Genomic DNA, 23751 nt, shown 5'->3' on the forward strand with positions numbered 1-23751 from the left:
TCAAGGCCTTGCAATCAATAATGTGACAGACAGCAGTGATAGCTCTAATGCATATGTGAGAGCTGCTGAATCTAGCGCACGACTCACCAGCACCGAGTTCTCCTCTCTGTAGTTTGCAGCGATGTCCTGGTTCTCCATGGCTCCGGCCAGCAGACCTGTGGCGTAAATCCTGAGCGGCTGATCGGCCTCTCGAGCCCACTTAAACAAGCGCTCCACGATCCCCTCCTGAGCGTGAAAAACAAACCATTTACATCTCCAGCAAAAACCGTACACAACACTTTACTGAAAGAGTTCTGAATACACACCCTGAATATATCAGGTTATCTGTGATGACAGTGTTTACATGTGTACTTTGTAAGGGTGTCACGATCCGCCAAATCCTCGATTCCATTACATTTTCGATTCTAAAGCCATGATTCGATTCGATTTTCGATTATGAATAATTAATGACCAATTAATTATTCGTAGCCTACCGTTTAAACTACCTGACCTGCGTGGTCTTTGTTTTACCCATAAACAAATCATACAGTAAATGAATAAAGGCAAGATACACACATAATTCCACCTGTCAATCACTTTTTCTGCGGGACTCGTGAATAGGCAGTGATCTGTGTCGTTATAATGGCGTCGGTAATAAAAAACCGCACAACCAACAGGAACCAGCCAACAGTATCTGAGGTGTTCGCTAAAATGACTAAGTACAAGTGAGTGAAAGATTGAAGCAGTCCTCTGACTGCCTGGACCTGCTGTCTCGAGCGCATGGCTGTGTGTGCGTCTGTGTGTGTGTGGTCACGTGATGTGCATTTTCAGAGGTAGAGAGGAAGGAGGGCTGCTCAGAAATGCTACACGCCACTGTGGATGTCAAATCGTTGTCGTTCTAAAATGCCATTTAAAAACAAAGACAGTGTAAACAGGGCCTGAGTGTGTACTTTTCGCCAGCGGATTTGCAACAGGGGCGGGCGGAGGATCGCGATGCAGAGCTTGCAAAACTGTGTGTTTTTTTTGTCGACAACACGAACGTTGTCAACATAACTCACTGGAAATCCAAAATGCTTCCACACCGGCGACTTCATTGAAAGAGGAGAGGGTTTAAGCTCTGTCGACGGGTCTCCTGCGTCTGCAGTTCAACAAGCACTTCAACAAGCCTGTTTTTTTCCCGCTTGGCAAGCCAAGCTGACGTGACATGGGGTGTGGCAGCATCGACGATTCTATTTTTTGATTCGATAATTGAAATTGAGCATAAATTCATTAAAAATCGATTAAAAATCGAAATCGTGACACCCCTAGTACTTTGTTTTGAAAGCATTAAGTATTTCTGATCTTCTTCACCTCTTGAATCATTTATTCAGCTTCAATCATCGCCTACTTTGTTCACTCTAACGTTTAAGGATCTCAGACTGGCTAGAGCAGACTCTAAATCATCAGTCCTCATCTTGCTGGATTTGTCAGCTGCTTTTGACACTGTAATCCACCAGATCCTGCTATCTACGGTCGAGTCACTGGGCGTTGCAGGCACGGTTATACAATGGTTCAGATCTCAGCTCTCTGACAGGTCATTCAGGGTGTCTTGGAGGGGAGAGGTGTCCAACCTACAGCATCTAAACACTGGGGTACCTCAAGGCTCTGTTCTTGGGCCACTTCTCTTCTCCATCTACACATCTCTAGGATCAGTCATCCAGAGACATGGATTCTCCTACCACTGCTATGCTGATGATACCCAGCTATACCTCTCTTTTCATCCTGATGATCCCTCAGTTCCGGCTCGCATCTCAGCCTGCCTGTCAGACATTTCACACTGGATGAAAGATCATCATCTTCAGCTGAACCTCGCGAAAATGGAAATGCTTGTAGTTTCTGCCAACCCGACTCTACACCATAACTTCTCAATCCAGATAAACTGGGCAAACATTACTGCATCCAGAATAATGAAAAGCCTTGGATTAACGATTGATGACCAACTAAACTTCTCTGACCACATCTCTAGAACTGCTCGATCGTGCAGATTCACACTCTATAACATCAGAAAGGTCCGACCCTTCCTATCTGAACATGCAGCTCAACTCCTTGTTCAAGCTCTTGTTCTCTCCAGACTGGACTATTGCAACTCTCTACTAGCCGGGCTTCCAGCTAACTCTATCAAACCTCTTCAGCTGCTTCAGAACGCAGCAGCACGAGTGGTCTTTAATGAAGCTAAAAGAGCACATGTCACTCCGCTGCTCATCCGTTTGCACTGGCTGCCAGTTGCTGCTCACATCAAATTCAAAGCTCTGATGTTTGCCTACAAAGCGACTTCTGGCTTTGCTCCTTCTTATCTGCACTCACTTCTGCAGATGTATGTGCCCTCCAGAAACTTGCGTTCTGTGAATGAACGTCGCCTCGTGGTTCCATCCCAAAGAGGGAAGAAATCACTTTCCCCAACTCTCGCGCTCAATCTGCCCAGTTGGTGGAATGAACTCCCGAACTGCATCAGAACAGCAGAGTCACTCGCTGTCTTCAAGAAACCACTAAACACTCAACTATTTAGTCTCCACTTCCCTTCCTAATCTGCAATTGCCTCTCTGACTCCTCCACTAACTACAACAAAATAAATAAATAAAATAATAATAATAATAATGACTAATGTTTTGCTTTTTACACTTTACAGACCTGAAACTCGCCTACAGCACTTGTTCATTGTTGCTCTTGGTTGTGTAAATTGCTTCCTTGTCCTCATTTGTAAGTCGCTTTGGATAAAAGCATCTGCTAAATGGCTAAATGTAAATGCAAGCCCTCTGCATGATTCTACATTAATAATAGCTTCAGTTTACTGTGAATTAAACATTTGTTGTGCATCATTCCAGTTTAAGACAGATGAATGGAAAACAGCAGCGAGTCTCAATCGATCAGCAGAAAGTCTAGTGATGTGATCTGTAAAGCTCTGTGTGCCTCTGTGTGTGAATGTATATGTGTGCGTGTGCATGCGTGTGTGACCTTCTCCTGAAAGACGACGGCCGTCTCGAGTCCCGGCATGATGTTGAGCAGGAGTCGGCAGGCTGCAGTGTTCAGCGGCACCTCACGGCTGCTCATCACATACGAGTTCACCAGCTACAACAACACAACACACACCGTAAAACAAACCGCAAGCCTGTTCTCCACACATGGATTACTCATTTAGATGGATTTGATTATTGACACAATGCAGAATAGTGTCATGATGTATATCATCACCTCAGAATTACAAGCTTATATCTGACATTTTAGTCAAAATTGAGTATTTTAACTCTGCTGTTATTTGGGGATTTCCACCTGGATTTTGCCTACCTAAATTTAAAAGCTTCCCAAATCCACATGCACAGGTGTAAATGCAAAAATTTGGTATTATTTGGTAAAAATTGGGTATTTTGTTATAAAAATATATTTTTATAAAGGTATAAAAGTTCTGTGTGGTCTAGCATGCTGTAATTAATGTTGGTGGTTCCTGCACATGTCTGTAATCATAGGAAAAAAGAAAAATGTCTCCACTATAATCTATGCAGAAGTTATTGCATTCCAACTGATGAGAGGTGCTGTACAAGCCACAGGGAGCGATCATTGCTTTCATATTTCACTATTCTTTAGTTTGATCAAACATAATTCACTGTGTTTGGAGCACGTAAGACATATAAAAGCATTACTGATGCACATCAGCTCAAAAACAGAGGAGAATGGCCCTGAAGCGCACAGCATAAGGTAAAAGATGACAGCTGTCTGTGCTATCTGGGGCTGCCTATTGATCCTAAATGTATTGTTTTCATTTATTGATCATTTGCTCCGTGAGCTGCCGGAGCTAGCACAGATAGCCAAACAAGCTACATCATCTTTTACCTTAGGTTGTCCTCTGCAAAATGAGTCCATTTTCAGCGTTTTCTGAGGAAGTGTGCGTCAGTAAATCCCTGCTGTGTCTTGTAAGTGCCAAACGCAACAAATTAGGGTCATAATATTCCAAAATTCTCGAATATATGATAGCTTCGACCTATCCAGATGTATTACATATCTCAGCTTTACGCTGATGTATCGCGAGCCTTGATCAGCCAATCAGTGACTGAGATATTGCATGACAAACAGGAAGAGGGGTTTCCAAAACAGAATGTGTAAAAGTCACAGATCAGAAGCAAAAAAATTTGTGATTTCCCACCCTTCGGTTGAACTAACATAATTAATGCATATTACATAATAAAAACAAAATTCTTTTTTCTAGTGTCTCCTGGCAAATGCTGGTAACAATTAAAGCAATCTGCAGTTTGATGGAGCATACAGGGCCTGAGTTATACACTTTCTAAATCAGGCTTTAGAACAAAAAAAAATTAAAAGCGGTTTGTGTTGAGGTGGTTCATCATAGGACAGACAACATATATAATAATATTTATCACTTTCAGCAGTTCTTTTTGTAATTTCAAAGGGTTTTCTGTAAAATGACATTGAGATATTGCACTAATTATACTGTTTGAGGCTATGGGGAGACTTCAAAAATAGGTAAGCGGAAATAAAAATAAAAAAATGGCATTTTTCCTCCTTGCAGTTGGAATTATTCTCACATAAATTATTATAAAGAAAAAAAATGTGTTTGCTGACACCTGCTGGAAAGAAATAAAATTGTTTCCAGGGTGCTAGAACTCTTCAATAGTGAGTTGCACATTTCCAAACTTCAGTTTATTAAAAAAAAAAGCACCTTTTTTTGTGTGTTTATTATAACACAGACAATATATACAACAATTGTTTTCAATTTCAACTCTATTTTATGAAATTTCAAAGGGTTTCCTTTTAAATGATACCAAACTTTTGTATTTACACCACTGCATGTGGGTATGGGAAGCTTTTTAATTCGGAAGGCCAAATTCAGGCGGAATTACCCCAAATAGCCCCAGAGCTTAACTGGTTAAGCTGTTTACATTTTAAAGGGTCACGAAACACCAAAACACATTTTTTGAGCTGTTGACAGTGGTATATGTGTCCCACACTGCTAAAAACACTATCAGGACACCTATATTTCACTAAAAAGTGTAAATTGTTTGTTTTTGTGTTATTTCAAGCAAATTGGTACTTCCGGTTTGAAACTAATTTTTGAAGCTGCGTCACGGTCATGAGATAATAGCGTGTATTCCAGCGTGCAGACTGGGCGTCTGTGCCAGAGTGTGTCTTATTACGTCTTACAGTGTGATGCATTAATGCATGAGTAAAGCTTGGTTCAAACCAATCAGCGCGCTCTATTGTGCAACTTCATTAATATTCATTACTGTCACAGTGTTTAGACGACAGAGACGCCACGTTGTGTTGGCAAAACAAGCGTGAAGTGTTGCTTTTATAGTTTGCTGCAGTGAAGTTTTGTTTTCATTTTCTCTCTGTGAGAGCGCAGCTGGAGTCACGTGTGGATTAACAGTGTACGCGACGCTCGACAACAATAACTTACGTGTCTAAGGAGGATTATTGTTTACCTGAGAGCTGTTCTCATCTGCAAACGCTGAGATCCGGATTCGCTGCTCGTCTCCTCTTAATAAAGACGCGGCTCTAGTTGCTGGTGATTGTCCTGTCTCTACAGATTTGGTAAGTGAGTGACCAGTGCTCTTTGTTTATTCAGTTTGTTCGTATCGAACTAACTATTACACCGAGTGTAAACATGTTAGCACCACAACCAAACTTTAATCTCGTGTAGGGTTTTTACCGCATTTAGTGACCGAAATAACACACGCGACTTTCTGACGCTACCTGCCGTGTGCATCTAAGTTTCCGGGAAATGCAGAGGGTTTTTTTTTCTCTCATTCGTCATGCGGTATCAAACATTGCATGAAAAATACACGCTTAGAGCAGTTCCTCCAATCAAATATCTCGTTTGTCGCGAGGGACATGAATGAATTCCCTGAATGAAAGAGCCAAACTGCAGTTAAAGTCCAGCATTTAATAATTTGGCAAATAATTCGACTACAGATGTCCATGTAGGTTAAACACCATCACTTTCTACTGTGTGTGTGAAAACACCCTGCTGAAATGACGGAGTTTCATGACCCTTTAAGACTTTTTATTCACAAAAACTAATGCTGCACACACACTGTTTGCTATACGGAATGCAAAATCTTTAAAGCTCAATATCACTCAATATCATATGAAGGTGATTGTTATATACATCGGTTTATAACACATCATTTTAATTGTGCGTATTTAAATATGCTGGTAGCTATGGTGTGTGTGTGTGTGTGTGTGTGTGTTTTCCTTCGCTGTTACTATGCCAATAGTTTTCATTTGTTCAGTTTAATTAATGTAAACATCAGAAATGCTTTGGCAACACACGTGTGTCAATAGAGGTAAAGTAGGTTTTATATTGGCACATTCGTTCATTTAGCAGACTCTATATTGTTCAGCATGTTACTTTGAATATTCAATCGGAATTAGCATGCCAGCATGACTTGTAATCAACATCAACTGACTGTGAACTATGCTGTACTTTGATCGTCATTGGCTGCCAATATGATTTCCCTATTTAGAATTTGTAAAGAATACTTTTCTGACATAATAATATTAAGGAGAATGTCTAAATATCCCAATATAACACTAACTTTACCACTATCATCTAACATTGGTCATGCCATGTGTGTCAGAGAAAAACATAGACATTGCATTGATGATTATTATATTACACTCGCATACATATACATATATACACATACATATATATATATAAACACGTGGTAAAAACGCTAAATGCTAAATGTATTTTTAAACTCTTTTGACTCTAAAATTCAGCGCACCCAAATAGACACTCCCACACCATCCCACTTTTCTTCCTCTGACACTCCCCCTATACAGAGCTGGACACGCCCACTTTTCGGACTTTTTCCAAAGTAGAGGTGTGAAAACACCCTGCTGAAATGACGGAGTTTCATGACCCTTTAAGACTTTTTATTCACAAAAACTAATGCTGCACACACACTGTTTGCTATACGGAATGCAAAATCTTTAAAGCTCAATATCACAAAATCATTCAGAACGCAGAGAGAACCTTATAATTCCAAGGTGACGATACATATAAAATAATTTAATTATGTGTAAAAGTGTTCGTAAAACAATATTCTCTCCATTACTTGCACTTGGGAAATATTTTAAAAAAACTAAACGTGTATAAAATAACAATCTCCTTAAACAAACAACTCAATATATAAAATCAGCCCAAAACAAAAGTCATGATTAAGCTTTTAACAGTCATTAAATGATTTCTTTCTTTCACACTCATCTTACCGCGTTCATAAAATCATCATTCTTGAACAATATCTTCAACAGGTGTCCCAGCATGCACTCTGGGTCTGCCCGGCCTATACAGCAAAACAAAAATGAGATAATATTATTATTATTACAGCATATGAATAAGATAAATATTGTAAACAGTAATGCAATCTCAGCATCAGTATGACCTGGATGGCGATCATCAAACGGGTCAGGATCTGCCTTATGATACTCCTCCGTCTCTCTTTCAACAAGCTCTGAAATCCTGCACAGATTAGGAGAGTTATTAACATTAATGTCTTAATTTGAGCACAGAATTACTGGAGAATGAAGTCACTGAGTTCACCAATTTGGAGATGCAAAGATTTCTGTCATATTTCAGTCAAAATTGACATCCAAGTGTTTAATGCTGCGTGGAAGAAATTAAAAGTGCATCTATTATGCAGAAATGACCTTTATGCAGGGTTTGAACCCAGTCGTGTGTCCGCAGTGTGTGAATATAAGCCGCTTCTAATGGTCAACAGTAGTGAATTGTGTTTTTCTAATCAGACTTGATGCAGAAACACTGTGATTGACATTCTCCCTTTGTACGTGTCATCAGAGGGGGAAAGCCCCGCCCACTAGTGCCCATCTCTCCCTCATTAGCATAAACAGCAGCCCTGAGTGAGAAGCAGCCGTCTGTCCATTAGTCAGTGTTTGACATTTAAAATATAGAGTCAGGGAATAAAGACACACAAACTTGTACACGTACACACACACACACTTGTACACGTACACACACACGCGCACGCACGCGCACACACACACACACACACACACACACAGACACACAGAGACACACAGAGACACACACAGACACACACAGACACACACAGACACACACAGACAGACACACACACAGGTTTCTCCTACTTGGTGAGTATGTTGAGCAGCTCGCTGGACGCCCCCTGCTGCTCTCTCTCCCACTGCTCCAGCAGAGTACTGAGCTCCGCTTTAGAGTCCACACCGCCCTCACCTGCAGACGCCATCACACCTGTTCAACAACAATTCAACACTGTTAGAAATCAATCACATGAAGGTGATTGTTAAATATACGGTTTATAACACATCATTTTATTAATTGTGCGTATTTAAATATGCTGGTAGTTATGGTGTGTGTGTGTGTGTGTGTGTGTGTGTGTGTGTGTGTTTTCCTTCGCTGTTACTATGCCAATAGTTTTCATTTGTTCAGTTTAATTAATGTAAACATCAGAAATGCTTTGGCAACACACGTGTGTCAATAGAGGTAAAGTAGGTTTTATATTGGCACATTCGTTTATTTAGCAGACTCTATATTGTTTAGCATGTTACTTTGAATATTCAATCGGAATTAGCATGCCAGTATGACTTGTAAACAACATCAACTGACTGTGAACTATGCTGTACTTTGATCGTCATTGGCTGCCAATATGATTTCCCTATTTAGAATTTGTAAAGAATACTTTTCTGACATAATAATATTAAGGAGAATGTCTAAATATCCCAATATAACACTAACTTTACCACTATCATCTAACATTGGTCATGCCATGTGTGTCAGAGAAAAACATAGACATTGCATTGATGATTATTATATTACACTCGCATACATATACATATATACACATACATATATATATAAACACGTGGTAAAAACGTGTTTTTTTATGGCAATGTGGATATTAGCATGGAATATATATATACATATATACATATATATATATATATATATATATATATATATATATATATATATATATATATATATACATATATATATATATATATATATATATATATATATATATATATATATACATATATATATATATATATATATATATATATATATATATATATATATATATATATATATATATATATATATATATATATACATATATATATATATATATATATATATATATATATATACATATACATATATATATATATATATATATACATATACATATATATATATATATATATACACACACACATATATATATATATATATATATATGTGTGTGTGTGTGTGTGTGTGTGTATATATATATATATATATATATATATATATATATATATATGTGTGTGTGTGTGTGTGTGTGTGTGTGTGTGTGTGTGTGTGTATATATATATATATATATATATATATATATATATATATATATATATATATATATATATTCCATGCTAATATCCACATTGCCATAAAAAACACGTTTTTACCAAAATACAGAACCTATTTCTACGTTTTTTGTGTTATGAAGTATTTTACAGTACTTTAGAAATACTCAAAAATGCATCTGTCAATGTTTTCAAACTATTATATTTGATTTACCAAAGTCACATCAGTGGGAATTTCACATCTGTCACATCCATGACGACACTTTTTCCTCATAAATGTGAAAATATTAAATGAAATAAAACCAATCATTTTTGATTTATAAAGAAAACTTATATCTTTTTGATAAGCAATGTTTCTTTTGGGTTGTGCAGCTTAATTCACAGAATTTCGACAAAGTATGTTGTATACTGTAATCTCGCAGACATTTTTTGTCTCATCCATAACACATGTTCATTTTCCTCATTTAAGTACAAAACATGTTTACAGATTGGTATTTTTCTGGTCCTTTACCTCTGTGGTCAGTTGTTCTGTAAAATATTAACAAACATTTCAATATAATGTTAACATTTACTTTCTATGTGAATTTATGTTTTGAGTGTTTACTGCAAATGTCACATCCATAATGCTGGAACTGCTCATTTATTCAAATTATTCTTAAATATTGATTGTTGAATGTACAGTTATTCTGATTTATTATTATTTTCTTTCATTGCTTTTATTTTTATTACTTTAATGTTTGCTAATACTACTATTAACACTGTTTACTGTGTTTTTATTATGTAATAATATGTTTATTATACAAGTAAACATCAAAAACGCTTTGGCAAAACATTTATAACATTTGCCACGCCAATAACGCAACTATTGAACTGAATTATTGAAACAGACAGACACAAACACACCAATAAATAAAACACACAATCACTTCACACACATTCAAGCAGCTGCGGGCGTTTTATAATATGTGTGTGTTTATAACCACATACACACAGAAAGAGACACACAAACACACACATAGAGATAGAGAGAGAATCATAGACACACAGACACACACACACAGCGCTAAACAAAACACACAATCACGTCACACACATTTAAACAGCGTTGTGTACTATGTGTGTGCGTTTGATAGTATATAGAACACACACACAGCCAGCCTGGGTGACACAAACACACACACACAGTCCCCCAGCATGTGTGTAGTGTTTACAGTGTTGTGTGGTGAAGTGTGTGTTAGAGGCTCACCTTCAGCGAACACACACACTCACATACACACTCTCCCGGTCGCGGGTAAACACCGGCTGTAGCTCTACCGGCCGTCACGGGCGCGTCGCGAGCGCCGGAACCGAACGCGCAGAGCCGCTGCTGTCACTCGCGCGCGTGTGTGTCTGCCTTTAGCAATGTGCTGCAACTTTCTGATGGCGAGCTCTGAACGCGTCATAACACTGCGACGCGACGGCGACAGCGCGTCTGTGACGTCTGACGCACGTTCCCGCCCTTCCCCTAAAACCGTTGATCGGTTGTTGCTAGAAGGGATACAGCAGCAGCGTATATTAATAACATCTACCCACATCCCAAACCCTCACGGTAATGTAAAAACAGCACTTATACCCAATATTATTCATATAATTTGTTAAATTACAAACTAAAATAGTATTTTATTAACCCTACCCCGTAATGTAAAACAGTATTATACCGAGTATTAGTCTGCCTATTTATTAAAATTACTCGTTTAATTATATATTGTCTAACTACACGACCACAACCCCAGACCCAACCATCACAGTAAAACAATGTAAAAACTGTAAATTTACCGAGTATTATTTATATTATTTACTAAATTACACACTATATTGTATTTTATAAATGTCTAGCCCCTCCCCAACCCTTACATTCTTATAAATCAGTAATTATACCAAGTATTATTCAAGCTGCTCTATTGGATTGAGCTCTGGTGACTGTGGAGGCCATTTGAGTGCAGTGAACTCATTGTCATGTTCAAGAAACCAGTCTGAGATGATTAAATACATATAAATAATATACATTTGTTTTTAATTATAGGGTATACATACATATAATGCATAATTACCAAAACAAATATTATCTTAATAGATTTTTAAGTGCTCCAGCTGATGAAGGCTGTCTTAAAGGTCCTCCACTGTCCACAAGAGGGCGCCATCAGCACACTCATCCTGGACTACACTTCCCATGAGTCCCTCACGCAAATCTGATCACTCATACACCTTTTTACACTCTTAGAAATATATATATATATATATATATATATATATATATATATATATATATATATATATTTTTTTTTTTTTTTTTTTTTTTAAACAGCATAGTTGTTAAGACACTAATACGTACACTTTAAACTCTTTGTGAACTAAAAGTTGCTGCAGACTTTTATTTCAGTTTGATGACGCTTTAAACTGAAACAGAATATGGAGTAGGAGGCGGGGCTTTATTTTTTTTAAGTTTGAATAATTTAAATAATTTTTGAGAAGTTTGAATCAGCTGCTTGCATGTTTCTTGCTAGGGGGTTGCTAAGATGTTGCTAGGCAGTTGCAAGGGTGTTCTGAGGGGTTGCTAAGGCATTGCTATGGTGTTCTAGGTTGTTGCTAATGGGTTTTGAGAGTGTTCTGGGTAACTACAAGCCGGTTGCTAAGGCATTGCGAGATTGTTTGGAGTGGTTGCTAAGGCGTTGCTAGATGGTTGCTGAGGTGTTCTGAGGCAGTTGGTAGGTGATTGCTAAGGCATTGCTATGGTGTTCTAGGTGGTTGCTAAGGTGTTGCTAGGGTGTTCTGAGTGGTTGCTGAGGTGTTGCTAGGCATTTGTTAGGGTGTTCTGAGTGGTTTCTAGGCGGTTGCTAGGGTGTTTTGAGTGATTGCTAAGATGTTGCTAGGGTGTCCTGAGTGATTGCTAGGGCTTTCCTTGGGTGTTTTGAGTGGATGCTAGGCAGTTGCTAAGGTGTTGCTTTGCAGTTGCTAGGGTGTTCGGAATGGTTGTTAAGGCATTGCTATGGTTTTCTAGCTGGTTGCTAAGGTGTTGCTATGTGGTTGCTAAGTTGTTCTGAATGGTTGCTAAGCAGTTGCTATGGTGTTCTTGGTGGTTGCTAAGGTGTTGCTAGGCGTTTGTTTGGGTGTTCTGAGTGGTTTCTAGGCAGTTCCTAGGTGTTTGTTAGGGTGTTCTAAGTGGTTTATAGGCGGTTGCTAAGGTGTGGTTGCTAAGATGTTGCAAGGGTGTTCTGAGTGACTACTAGGCAGTTGCTAGAGCATTGCTATAGTGATTTGAGTGGATGCTAGGCAGTTGCTAAGGTGTTGCTAATAGGTTGCCAGGGTGTTCTGAGTGGTTGCTAAGATGTTGCAAGGGTGTTCTGAGTGACTACTAGGCAGTTGCTAGAGCATTGCTATAGTGATTTGAGTGGATGCTAGGCAGTTGCTAAGGTGTTGCTAATAGGTTGCCAGGGTGTTCTGAGTGGTTGCTAAGATGTTGCAAGGGTGTTCTGAGTGACTACTAGGCAGTTGCTAGAGCATTGCTATAGTGATTTGAGTGGATGCTAGGCAGTTGCTAAGGTGTTGCTAATAGGTTGCCAGGGTGTTCTGAGTGGTCGCTAAGGTGTTGCTAGGGTGTTCTATGTGTTTGCTAAGGGGTTGCTAGGGAGTTCTAAGTGACTGCTAGTTGGTTTGCTAAGACATTGATAGTGTTCTGAGTGGTTGCTAGGGTGTTCTAATGTGTTTGCTAAGGCGTTGCTAGGCAGTGGCTAGGGTGTTCTGGGTGGTTGCTAGGAAGCTGCTAAGGTGTTCTGAGTGGTTGCTAGGCATTTGTTAGGTAGTTGAGTGGTTTTTAAATGTTGCTAGGGTGTTTTAAGTGGTTGCTAAGATGTTGCTAGTGTGTTCTGAGTGATTTCTAAGCGGTTGCTAGGGAGTTGCTAGGGTTTTGTAAGTGGTTACTAGGCAGTGGCTAAGGCATTGCTAGAGTGTTCTGATTGGTTGCTAAGGCATTGCTAGAGTGTTCTAAGTGGTTGCTAAGGCATTGCTAGGCGGTTGCTAAGGTGTTGGTTACTAAAGCGTTGCTCAAATGTTCTGAGTGGTTGCTAAGGCATTGCTAGGCGGTTGCTAAGGTGTTGGTTACTAAAGCATTGCTAGGTGTTCTAGGCGGTTGCTAAGGCATTGCTAGGTAGTTGCTATGGTGTTGTTAGGCGGTTGTTGAGGTGATGCTAGAATATTAAAGATGGTTAAGATGTTGATAGGCGGATGCTAAGGTTTTTTGAGTGGTTGCTAGGCAGCTGCTAGTAGCTTGCAGCAACTAATGGTTTAAGGGGTGTGGCTAAGCATATTTCACCCAGAGACATGAGAAAGCGACTGCCATTGGCTAGAATTAAATGATAGATTACCAAATCAAACGTTTTTCACTCACACAATAACAACGTCTATGTTGTCACAGAAATATCTTGCACATTGTAATGGAGACGTGGCGGTGTTGGGTTTATAAACCTGCACTTTCCAACCAGTTTTACAAAGTATTTTCAGGACTACAAATGCTGTTAGTGTAAATAAAGAAGCAGACGTGTGACTTTCTTGTTTTTATAGTTGAAATCAGGCCAAGTCACTCTGAACACTCATTGTTGATTTGATTTATTGGTGAGATCTTTAGAGTCCCGCCACTGCAGCTCTCTCGCTCTCTCTCTCTCTCTCAAAAAGAAAAGAAAAGAACCCATACATCTGCTTATAAAACGGTTCAATATTTACTGCAAAACATTTTTACAGAGTAAAACTTGAAAAAAGGTGACAAAAACAACAAAATAAATACAGGAGATGGACAGTAAGGCCAACAGCAGAACTCCACACACTCAACTGCACACACATTTTTTGCTTAAATAATCGGACATACAGATTCCTTAAAGTAAAACCCAGCAGAGTCGCTCATTAGCATGTTTTTCTCCTTACCTGCTAACAACTCACACTCCTCAACCATTCAGCACAGCACAAATGATGACACTACTGGACAAACACACACCTCTAGATGAATTCTGACGGCAACAACACACATTCAGCGGCTGCATTTCTCCATTCTTTTGCAAATTTAATTAATTCATTAATTAGCCTTCACTTTTCGGTCTGTTTTAATACTAGCAGGTTTCCTAATTACACAATAATTCGATTTTTTTTGGTCATTTACATTATTTGTCGCAAACTAAGATACTTTGATATATTATAATTAACGAAAATATGAAGTCGATGAGCATGTACAACAGGGTATACTGTGAGCTGTTAGCAGATAAGCGCAATAAAACTAGACGACACACTGTCCTTCTACTCTAAAAACTGATATATCTCATAGTAAACCATTAGAAAAGCAACACCAACAACAAAAAAAAACTACACAAATTTTAAATTTCAACATATTATGAAACATAATTAGTCCTGTCGTAACAAGGACTGGTAAGTTAAACCAAAATATTACAAAGGCTTCATACGGACATGATGCTCTTGTATGTATCTATATATTTATATATATTTATTTATTTATTAATATATATTTGTGTGTGCTATTTCGCACACGTTGACAAATTTTGGCACTAATACCGCCATTGTATTTCTGACGCGCTGCGAAACTGTGCAGTGGCTGGCGTACAGCGAGACATTCAGATTTTCGTTGGCCGTCCCGAACGCGGGAGCTATAAAACGAGCCCGTCACAGAATGACGAATACATTAACAATAAATGCACACAGTAAAGCCCTTCTGAAAACGAAAACACTTATGGACTAATACACTACACGAAGAGGAGGAGCTGATACGTCAACGCTATCTCACGGAAATTCGTAACTTTTTCATTTAGTTGCTAATTTGTATTTAATTGTTAAATTTTAGTACAATTTTCTAATTAGCCACACGTTTTTAAAAAAAATCATATGTTTAAACATTTGTACGAATTTAAGTGCGATTTTCTCGTTAGCAAGTGGGGGTGGGGTTAGGGGTGTGGCTTTTGGGGCACACTTTTTTTTTAAACTTGTATGTTTTTACCGTAAAGAAACATACAAATTAACCACTTTCCTGACGAATGCATAAAGTACACAAATAGTTACGTTTCCTCGTGAGATCAGGTTGGATACTTTTTAAGTCATATCAGGAACAGGGAATATTTCGGATATTTGAGCTAAAATATGGCTCCTGCCCAAACGCAACCTTCTAAACGCAATATTTCCCATCCTATTAGTAGGCGAAATACAATAACTATTGCAGAAGTAGTTCTCCCAGAAAACGCAGTTGTGTTATTTACTCACCCTTTTATTTCTCATGTTTTATTATTATATTTTATCTATTGTTCTTGTTGTTTTTGTGAAAACGTTTAAAAGAGACAGTTCACCCAAAATCTTAAATTACGCACTATTTAATCTCCTTTAGGTGGTTATATACCTTAACAAGTTTCTTTATTCTGTTGATGAACATTTTTAACATTGATTCCTTGGTAAAAAAAAAAAACCTAATGAAGTCAATGGTTACAAGTTTTAAGCGTTCGAAAATAGTGATGGGTCATATTTTAACGATTCGTTAATTTTGAACTCGAACTCGGGAAGGATGAATCATCTCAGGGAGTGATTCGTTTATTATCGCATGCACACTAGGCGCAGGAGGACAAAATTGGTTAATTTTTTGAGTCTTGTCAGGTTTGAGTCGTATGTTCATCACGCAAAAGGCAGAAGCCAATCATATGCAGTCAGAGCTGGAAAAAGATTTGATTTGCTTATTTGTCGAGTCCTCAGTTTGAGTCAAAAAAAGATTAAATCAAAAGTTTCAAATCTCCCATCACTCATGGACAAATACACCACACGAGGAGGAGCTGATACGTCAACGCTATCTTACGGAAATGCGTAACTTTTTTCATTTAGTTGCTAATTCGTAGTTAATTGTATGACTTTAAGCATGATTTTTTTATGATTCTCATAGTCCAGTGGAGGTGGGGTTAGGGGTGTGGTTTGGGGGCACACATTTTTTTAAAAAATTTGAACATTCTTTATACTAATTAAATTGTATGACTACGTAGAAATTAGCCACTTTTTTGATAAATAGGTAAACTACAGTAGTTATGTTTCCTTTTGAGATAGGACCCTTCTAACTTGTTTGAGTGAAATACACCTGACCAAACACAGCACACATTTTTTAAAAAAAGTGAATGTTTTTCATACGAAATAAATTGTACGAATTCATAGAAATTAGCAGCTTTTCTGACGAATGCATGAAATAGTTACGTTTCCTTGTGAGCTCAGGCTGTACGCTTCTAATTCATGTCGGGTATGAGGAATATCTTGAATATTTGAGCTAAAATCCACCTCCTGACCAAACGCAACATTCTAACGCAATATTTTACATCATATTAGTTGCGAAAAATACAATAACAACTGCAGAAATAGTCTCCTAGAAAATGCAGTTGTGAATTTTCAGACTCGAAGGTTGGTAAAATGATTCAAACTTCCTGTAACTCATGGACGAATACACGACACAAGGAGGAGGAGCTAATACATCAACAATATCTCACAGAAATTCGTAACTTATTCATTTAATTGCTAACTCATTAAACTGTACGAATTTTAGTACAATTTTCTCATTGGCCAATGGGGGTGGGGTTAGGGGTGGGGTTTGGAGGAACGCATTTTTAAAAGAAGTCAATGTTTTTTACACGAAATAAATTGTACGAATTCGTAGAAATAAGCAGCTTTTCTGACGAATGCATAAAATAGTTACGTTTCCTCGTGAGCTCAGGCTGTACGCTTCTAATTCATGTCGGGTATGAGGAATATTTTGGATATTTGAGCTAAAATCCACCTCCTGACCGTGAGTAACCTTCTAACGCAATATTTTACATTATATTAGTTGCGAAAAATACAATAACGACTGCAGAAATAGTCTCCTAGAAAATGCAGTAGTGAATTTTCAGACTCGAAGGTTGGTAAAATGATCCAATCACTACTTTTCTGCTCAACAGAAGGAAGAAACTCAATAACAGTAAATGCAGAGTTTCCATTTTTGGGTGAACGATCCCTTTAAGTGTTCATTAGCGTAAAACAGCGTAATAAAGCACTCGTTTCCACGATTCTCCCTCAGAGATGGTCTGTTGAGTCAGGGTGAGGAAATAGAGACTCTGGTTATTCTCAGTCTGTCTTGTTTTCTTCTAAATCTAGCATGTGTAATCTCTGGAAGAGCTCCTGGATATGTTCAAAACAAGCAATCGATCAATCGATCAGTCAATCCCAGAACAGATCTAGGCAAAGCACTACTGCGAGGGGGGCGGGGAGATGAGGATAACACACACACACACACACACACACACACACACACACACACACACACACACACACACACACACACACATCTTCTTCATCAGACGGACATCATGCAGTGCCTGTGGAGGCCTTCTGTAAAGTTTACAGAGTTTACACTGAGAGACTTCACTTGAAGCAGGTGTTTAGAAGACGGTTATGTTATTATGATGTATATTCACAGTGATTTTATGCATGCTTATAACAACTGTTATTAAAGCTGCACCTACAGTACACTAATCCGGATACATTTTGGTCTACAAACGCTCCATGTCCACACTACGGTTTTCAATTCTCTCCGTCATCCACACTAAGAGGACTGGAAAGGCTTTAGCTGATGTACTGTACTAGTGTCTTTCGCTCAGCAATGTCATGTTTAAGACAACTGTCATAAATCTGTCATAAACATGATTGTCATGAGGACATTAGAAGTGTTTTATAGTCACTTTTTAGTGGAACAAACTGAATTTGTCATTAAAATCGCTCAGTAAAGCGTCGACAATCTGTCAAGTAGTTTCATAACAGGATCATTAATATTAAATGACATTTTCATGATTTAATTCTGCTTGTCCCACCATAGTCGAGGTCTAGAAATATATTAATGATGCTGTTGCTGTTGTTTTGCTGTCTTGGTAACGTCAAGTTGACAAGAACAAAAACAGGTTGTGATGTATTTATGTCAAGTTGTCATAACAAACGATGGCATCTTTGCATTTAAAATGACAAAACTGACACCAATAACAGTTGTTATAAGCATGCATAAAATCTCATTCACATCTGAACGTCATGTCATGTTTATAACGGTGTCATAACAGTCTAATAAACACACTCCTCAATTAAAGTACGCCAACATTTCTGGATTAAAAACACATTCTGTGACGTTTACACACTGCAAACAAAGCTTTTCCTAAGAGTTTCTAGTCCAAATATCTTAAAACTTTTAAATCAAGAAGCATTTTCAGGACAAGCACTAAATATTGTGTTGATTTAGAAATAATGAGTCAAAATGAGGAGAGCTTTTCCTTAAAACAAGCAAAATAATGACTTTAAAATGACTATTTACGTGGAAAAACTCATTTAATTTTGACTCGCTGCTTCTGAAAGCAACACAATATTGCTCACCTGCCTAATAAACGCTTCTTAATTTACAAATATTCAGATATTTAGACTAGAAACAGGACCCTAAGGAGCATTTTTGCAGTGTATTCTCACACACACAGCTTCTCACACATGGGTAGAAAGCAGAGTTCGTCCGCACGTATAACACTACAATGGTAACTGCGACACACACACACGATATATGACGTCGATTAAATGCTCTCCAGCATGCAGTGTGTACTGTATATCTGTAGCTTGTGTTGTTGGTATTATTATATGTGTTGTACGGCACAGGCATACGGTACAGGCATCTGTACAACAACACCCCAGAATAGTAGCGCCACCATCAGGATGAGCCTCAGACATCTGGCTTATAGTGTTATCTCCATATATGCTCATATTTCACCCCAAAATCAAGTTAAAACGCTCGTCTTATGAAGGGTTTTGGGCTCGTTTCTAGTCTAAATATCTCAAAATTCTTGCATTTATTAGATGAGCACAACATATTGATTTATTTTCAGACATTAAGAGTCAAAATGAAGAGAGTTTTGGATTAAAGCAAGCAAAATGATGTGTCAATGGGGTGAGTGAAATAATGTTATGTCTAAAGGATGTATAATATTAATTTATTCACCCCTTTGGCAGATTATTTTGCTTGTTTTAATCAAAAACTCACTTCATTTTGACTCTTCATGTCTGAAAATAAATGCTCATCTAATAAATGCTGCTTAATGTAAGAGCTTTTAGATATTTGCACCAAACTCCTGTAATAGAAGTTGTTGCATTTGAGTATTTCCTAACATAAACAATGAACAATACATTTATTACAGTATTTATTCATGTTTAGTCAATGTAAATCTTGTTAGCATGAGTTTAGACTTTAATTATGCCTTAGTAAATGATGCATTCTGATTATTAATAAATGCTATTGTTCATAATTAGTTCATGTTGGTATGTATATTAACTAGTGAAACGTTGTTTTAAATTGTGACTGTAAAAACGCACTCAAGAAGTGTGTTGTTAGACTTATATTACTGTAAAAACTGCGGTGGTTTAGTCGATGATTCTATACAGATGCATAAATATTTAGTATAAACGCTTGAATAAATATAGATGTTATTATATGCATTGAAGACCGTGAGAACGTTATCAAATAAAACAATGCTAAACATATTTTGCACCACATTGAGTTGAATAATATTGACTTTAATATGAAATTACTCATGTGAAATATTAATTATTTTTGTAATATCTCCCAAGTGCTGTTTAAAGGACACATATTTAAACAATAAGTTTAATAGCTAACCTCTAATAAATAATTGAGGTGGTCTTTGGCATGATGACGGCACATTATATTTCACTAGTTACTCATTGTAAGATACTAGCATTCAGCTTAAAGTGCAAATAATAATTGAAAATAAAGTGCTAATGTTGATAATATTGATTCTTTTACTAATTATTTTGTTAATTGCGGCCAAACTGAAAGACTTTCTATATAATAGGAAATAATGTGAGAAATGTCAGAGCTTATGACTAATAATATTGATCGTACTGAATGTTGATTAAAAATAATAATGATTTATTTAATTCCTGACTAAAATGAAATTTAAAAATAAACATAAGACAGGAAATACTGTGAAAATGTCCTTGATAATATTAAATATTTATATTAAAATAATAAGATAATTCCTAAAAAAACTAAAAAGGGAAACAGTCAAAAACATCCTGAATTATAATGTTGATAATCTTGAATATTAATAAAAAAATAAATAAATTTAGTTAACTCCAGACCAGAAAAAAAGAAAATTATATATATATATATATATATATATATATATATATATATATATATATATATATATATATATATATATATATATATATATATATATATACATATATAATAGAAATTACTGTAAAGATATATTTGATCATAACTAATAATATTGATAATCTTGAATATGAATAAATTATTAATATATAATATCAATTCCTGACCAAAGTAAAATAATAAAATAAGTCAGGAAATACTGTGAAAATGTCCTTGCTCTTGAATATTAATACTGATAATATGGAATATTTATATTAAAAAAATAAAGATAATTCCTGAAAAATAAAATAAAACTAAATGGGTAACTAAAACAGTCAAAAACATCCTGATTGATAATATTGATAATCTATATATATATATATATATATAATAGAAATTACAGTAAAAATATCTTTGATCGTGACTAATAATATTGATAATCTTGAATGGTTATTAAACAAAATAATAATTTAGTTAATTCTTAACCAAAGTAAAATAATAAAATAAAATAGGAAATAAAGTGAAAATGTCCTTGTTCATGACTATTAATATTAATAATATTGAATATTAAATAAACAAAATAATAATTTTGTTCATTTCTGACCAAAATAAAATAAAAAATAAAATAAAATAGGAAATAAAGTGAAAATGTCCTTGTTCGTGAATATTAATATTGATAATAGTGAATATTTACACAAATATATATATATATATATATAATTCATTAAACTCCTGATCAAAATAAAATACAAATATAATAGAAAATATAGTGAAAATATCCTGGCACATGACTAATAATATTGAACATTGATTTTTAATAATAATTTAATAAATTCCTGACAAAAATAAAATAAGAAATACTGTGAAAATGTCTTTGTTCATGAATATTAATATTGATGATCCTGAATATTAATTAAACAAAACGAAACAAAATAAAATAAAAATATAAATATATGAGCAAATTCTGCTGAAAATATGTGAACTCCGTTAAACATCACTTGGGAAATATTATTATAAAGAAAGAATGAAAGCGGCACTAATAATCGAACCTTCCTCTTTTGTATTTTAGGGTAAAATATGGCAGGATGCGTTGCTTCATGTCCAAGTGCATGCTGGGTAAGAAAGTCTCTGTAGTGTGTATCTGATCCTCAGAGTCAATCAAACAGCACAATATCCCATATGCAAAACGCAACGCAGTGATTGGCCGGCCAGTCAGAGCTGATCTGCATCCCGCAGTGCCTCACGGAGGACGGCGCGGCATGGCTAGCGCTGATGTTCAGAGTGTTAGCATTAACGGTGAGCGTTAGCGTTAGCATCAGACGAAGAGCTGTATCCTCTCGCGGATGGTCTGTCTGCAGATGGGGCAGGTCTTGAGGGCGGAGCTACAGTCGATGCAGGAGGCGTGGCCACACTGGAACACCAGCCGTATATGGTTGTCTATGCAGATGGGGCAGGTGATGCGCTCCTCCATCTGTCTGTAGCGCGACTGCAGCTGCTCCAGCAGGTGGTGCTGTTCTGAGTTCTCCGAGCTCGGGCTGCACTCCACCTCCGTCTGATCTGGGGCCACAGAGAAAACAACATGACGATGCATGCAAATATACATATTTATATAAATATGTTTATATATATAAATATTTTAGTGGTGGGCCATTATCAGCGTTGACGTGCTGCGTTAATGCGAGACTCTTATCGCGCGATAAAAAAAATATGGCCGTTAATCTATTCTCAGAGTTATGATATTTTACTTGATATTTACTGTGGTGTTAGACGCAGATAAGGAGTGAGGACTGGCGAGAGTGTTATGGAGTTTAATAATGCACAGCAAATGGAAAGAAAAAACTTCCACAATTTACGATGAGTGTGTGTGTTTGTGTTTGTGTGTGCAGTCCGGTAGGGTCCTTTACTGACAGCCGTGTGTGTGGATCTTGTGGCGGAATATTGTGTAAAGACGGTAATAGTTTGATTGCGCTGTTTACTTCAGTAACTCCACTAATATCTGCAGACTCCCCATGTCTTAGCTCCATTTCTGTTCAGTTCAGTGATGACTTTATTTGGATTAAGGTGATTAAATATAGCTGTTGGGAGCTTATGTAGGCCGATAGATCAACATATATGTTTACCTGAATAAACAGTGAGTAAACACAATTATAACATCATTTATTTTCATCACCAAATATCAGAGTAGAACAGTTTCTCCAGCAGTTTGTGATGCATATTGTAAACAGGGAGATGGGTCCCTGGTCTAATGCGCCACCTGGCTTGAGAAACCCAGTCTCAAAGACTTATTATTTGGGTAGCACACATATTCTGAATGCCTTCGGCAGAACTCAAATGAGCCATTTTAATCTAGATTAATTTCAAGATTAATCTAGTTTAATCTAGATTAAAAAAAAAGATCTATGCCCACCTATAATATTTACATGTATACAGTTGAAGTCAGAATTATTCCCCCCAGAATTTTTTTACTCTGTATTAAATATTTCCCAAATGATGTTGAACAGATTGAGGAAATGTTCACAGTGTGTCTGATAATATTTGTTCTTCTGGAGAAAGTCTGATTTGTTTTATTTTGGCTAGAATGAAAGCAGTTTTTAATTTTTTAAACACCATTTTAAGCTCAATATTATTAGCCCCTTTAAGCTATTTTTTTTTTGTTTCTAATAGTCTCCAGAACAAACCATCATTATACAATAACCTGCCTAGTTACCCTAATTACCCTAGTGAAGCCTTTAAATGTCACTTTAAGTTGAACACTAGTGTCTTGAAGAATATCTAGTCTAATATTATGTGCTGTCATCATGGAGAAGATAAATAAATCAGTCATTAGAGATGAGTTATTAACACTATTATGATTAGAAATGTGTTGGAGAAATCTGCTCTCTGTTAAACTGAAATCAAGAACAAAAATAAATCAGGGGGCGAATAATTCAGACTTCAACTGTATATATGCACACATACACATATGTGTTTGATGTTGAATTGTAAGCAGGTCATGTTGAGCAACATTTATATTTACCTTGTCGAATTTTCTTTGTTATTGTGACCTGGCAGCGGATACACTTCTTCATTCTGTGAGCACATTCTGAAAACACACACACACACACACACACACACACAATATTTAGACAAGCATAATATAG

At 36.7% G+C, this 23751-nt stretch overlaps 2 protein-coding genes across 10 annotated transcripts in view; both read right to left on the minus strand.

Moving 5' to 3' along the window:
* The window catches only part of dcaf1 (ddb1 and cul4 associated factor 1), a 35479-nt gene extending 24683 nt beyond the window's left edge, over positions 1-10796 (minus strand). For all 4 annotated transcript variants that reach the window (XR_012384811.1, XR_012384812.1, XR_012384813.1 and 1 more), the window contains exons 1-6: positions 10625-10796; positions 8143-8263; positions 7419-7495; positions 7246-7319; positions 2971-3084; positions 88-225 (exon numbers count right to left, since the gene is read on the minus strand). Coding sequence is in view for 1 of the 4 variants with exons in the window: in XM_073911335.1 (XP_073767436.1) it covers positions 88-225; positions 2971-3084; positions 7246-7319; positions 7419-7495; positions 8143-8258 (519 nt within the window). In the remaining 3 variants the exon portion in view is untranslated. The remainder of the gene's footprint in view (positions 1-87; positions 226-2970; positions 3085-7245; positions 7320-7418; positions 7496-8142; positions 8264-10624) is intronic.
* A 10610-nt stretch (positions 10797-21406) lies between these two features.
* Positions 21407-23751, minus strand: part of mib2 (MIB E3 ubiquitin protein ligase 2) — a 57514-nt gene continuing 55169 nt past the window's right edge. For 5 of the 6 annotated variants that reach the window (XM_073909599.1, XM_073909600.1, XM_073909597.1 and 2 more), the window contains 2 exons: positions 23628-23693; positions 21407-22168 (listed from right to left, as the gene is read on the minus strand). In XM_073909599.1, coding sequence (XP_073765700.1) covers positions 21927-22168; positions 23628-23693 — 308 coding nt within the window. In that variant the 3' untranslated portion in view covers positions 21407-21926. 6 annotated transcript variants of the gene reach the window in all.

The sequence above is a fragment of the Danio rerio genome, chromosome 8 (genome assembly GCF_049306965.1).
Source record: "Danio rerio strain Tuebingen ecotype United States chromosome 8, GRCz12tu, whole genome shotgun sequence".
In the NCBI taxonomy this organism is placed as follows: domain Eukaryota; kingdom Metazoa; phylum Chordata; class Actinopteri; order Cypriniformes; family Danionidae; genus Danio; species Danio rerio.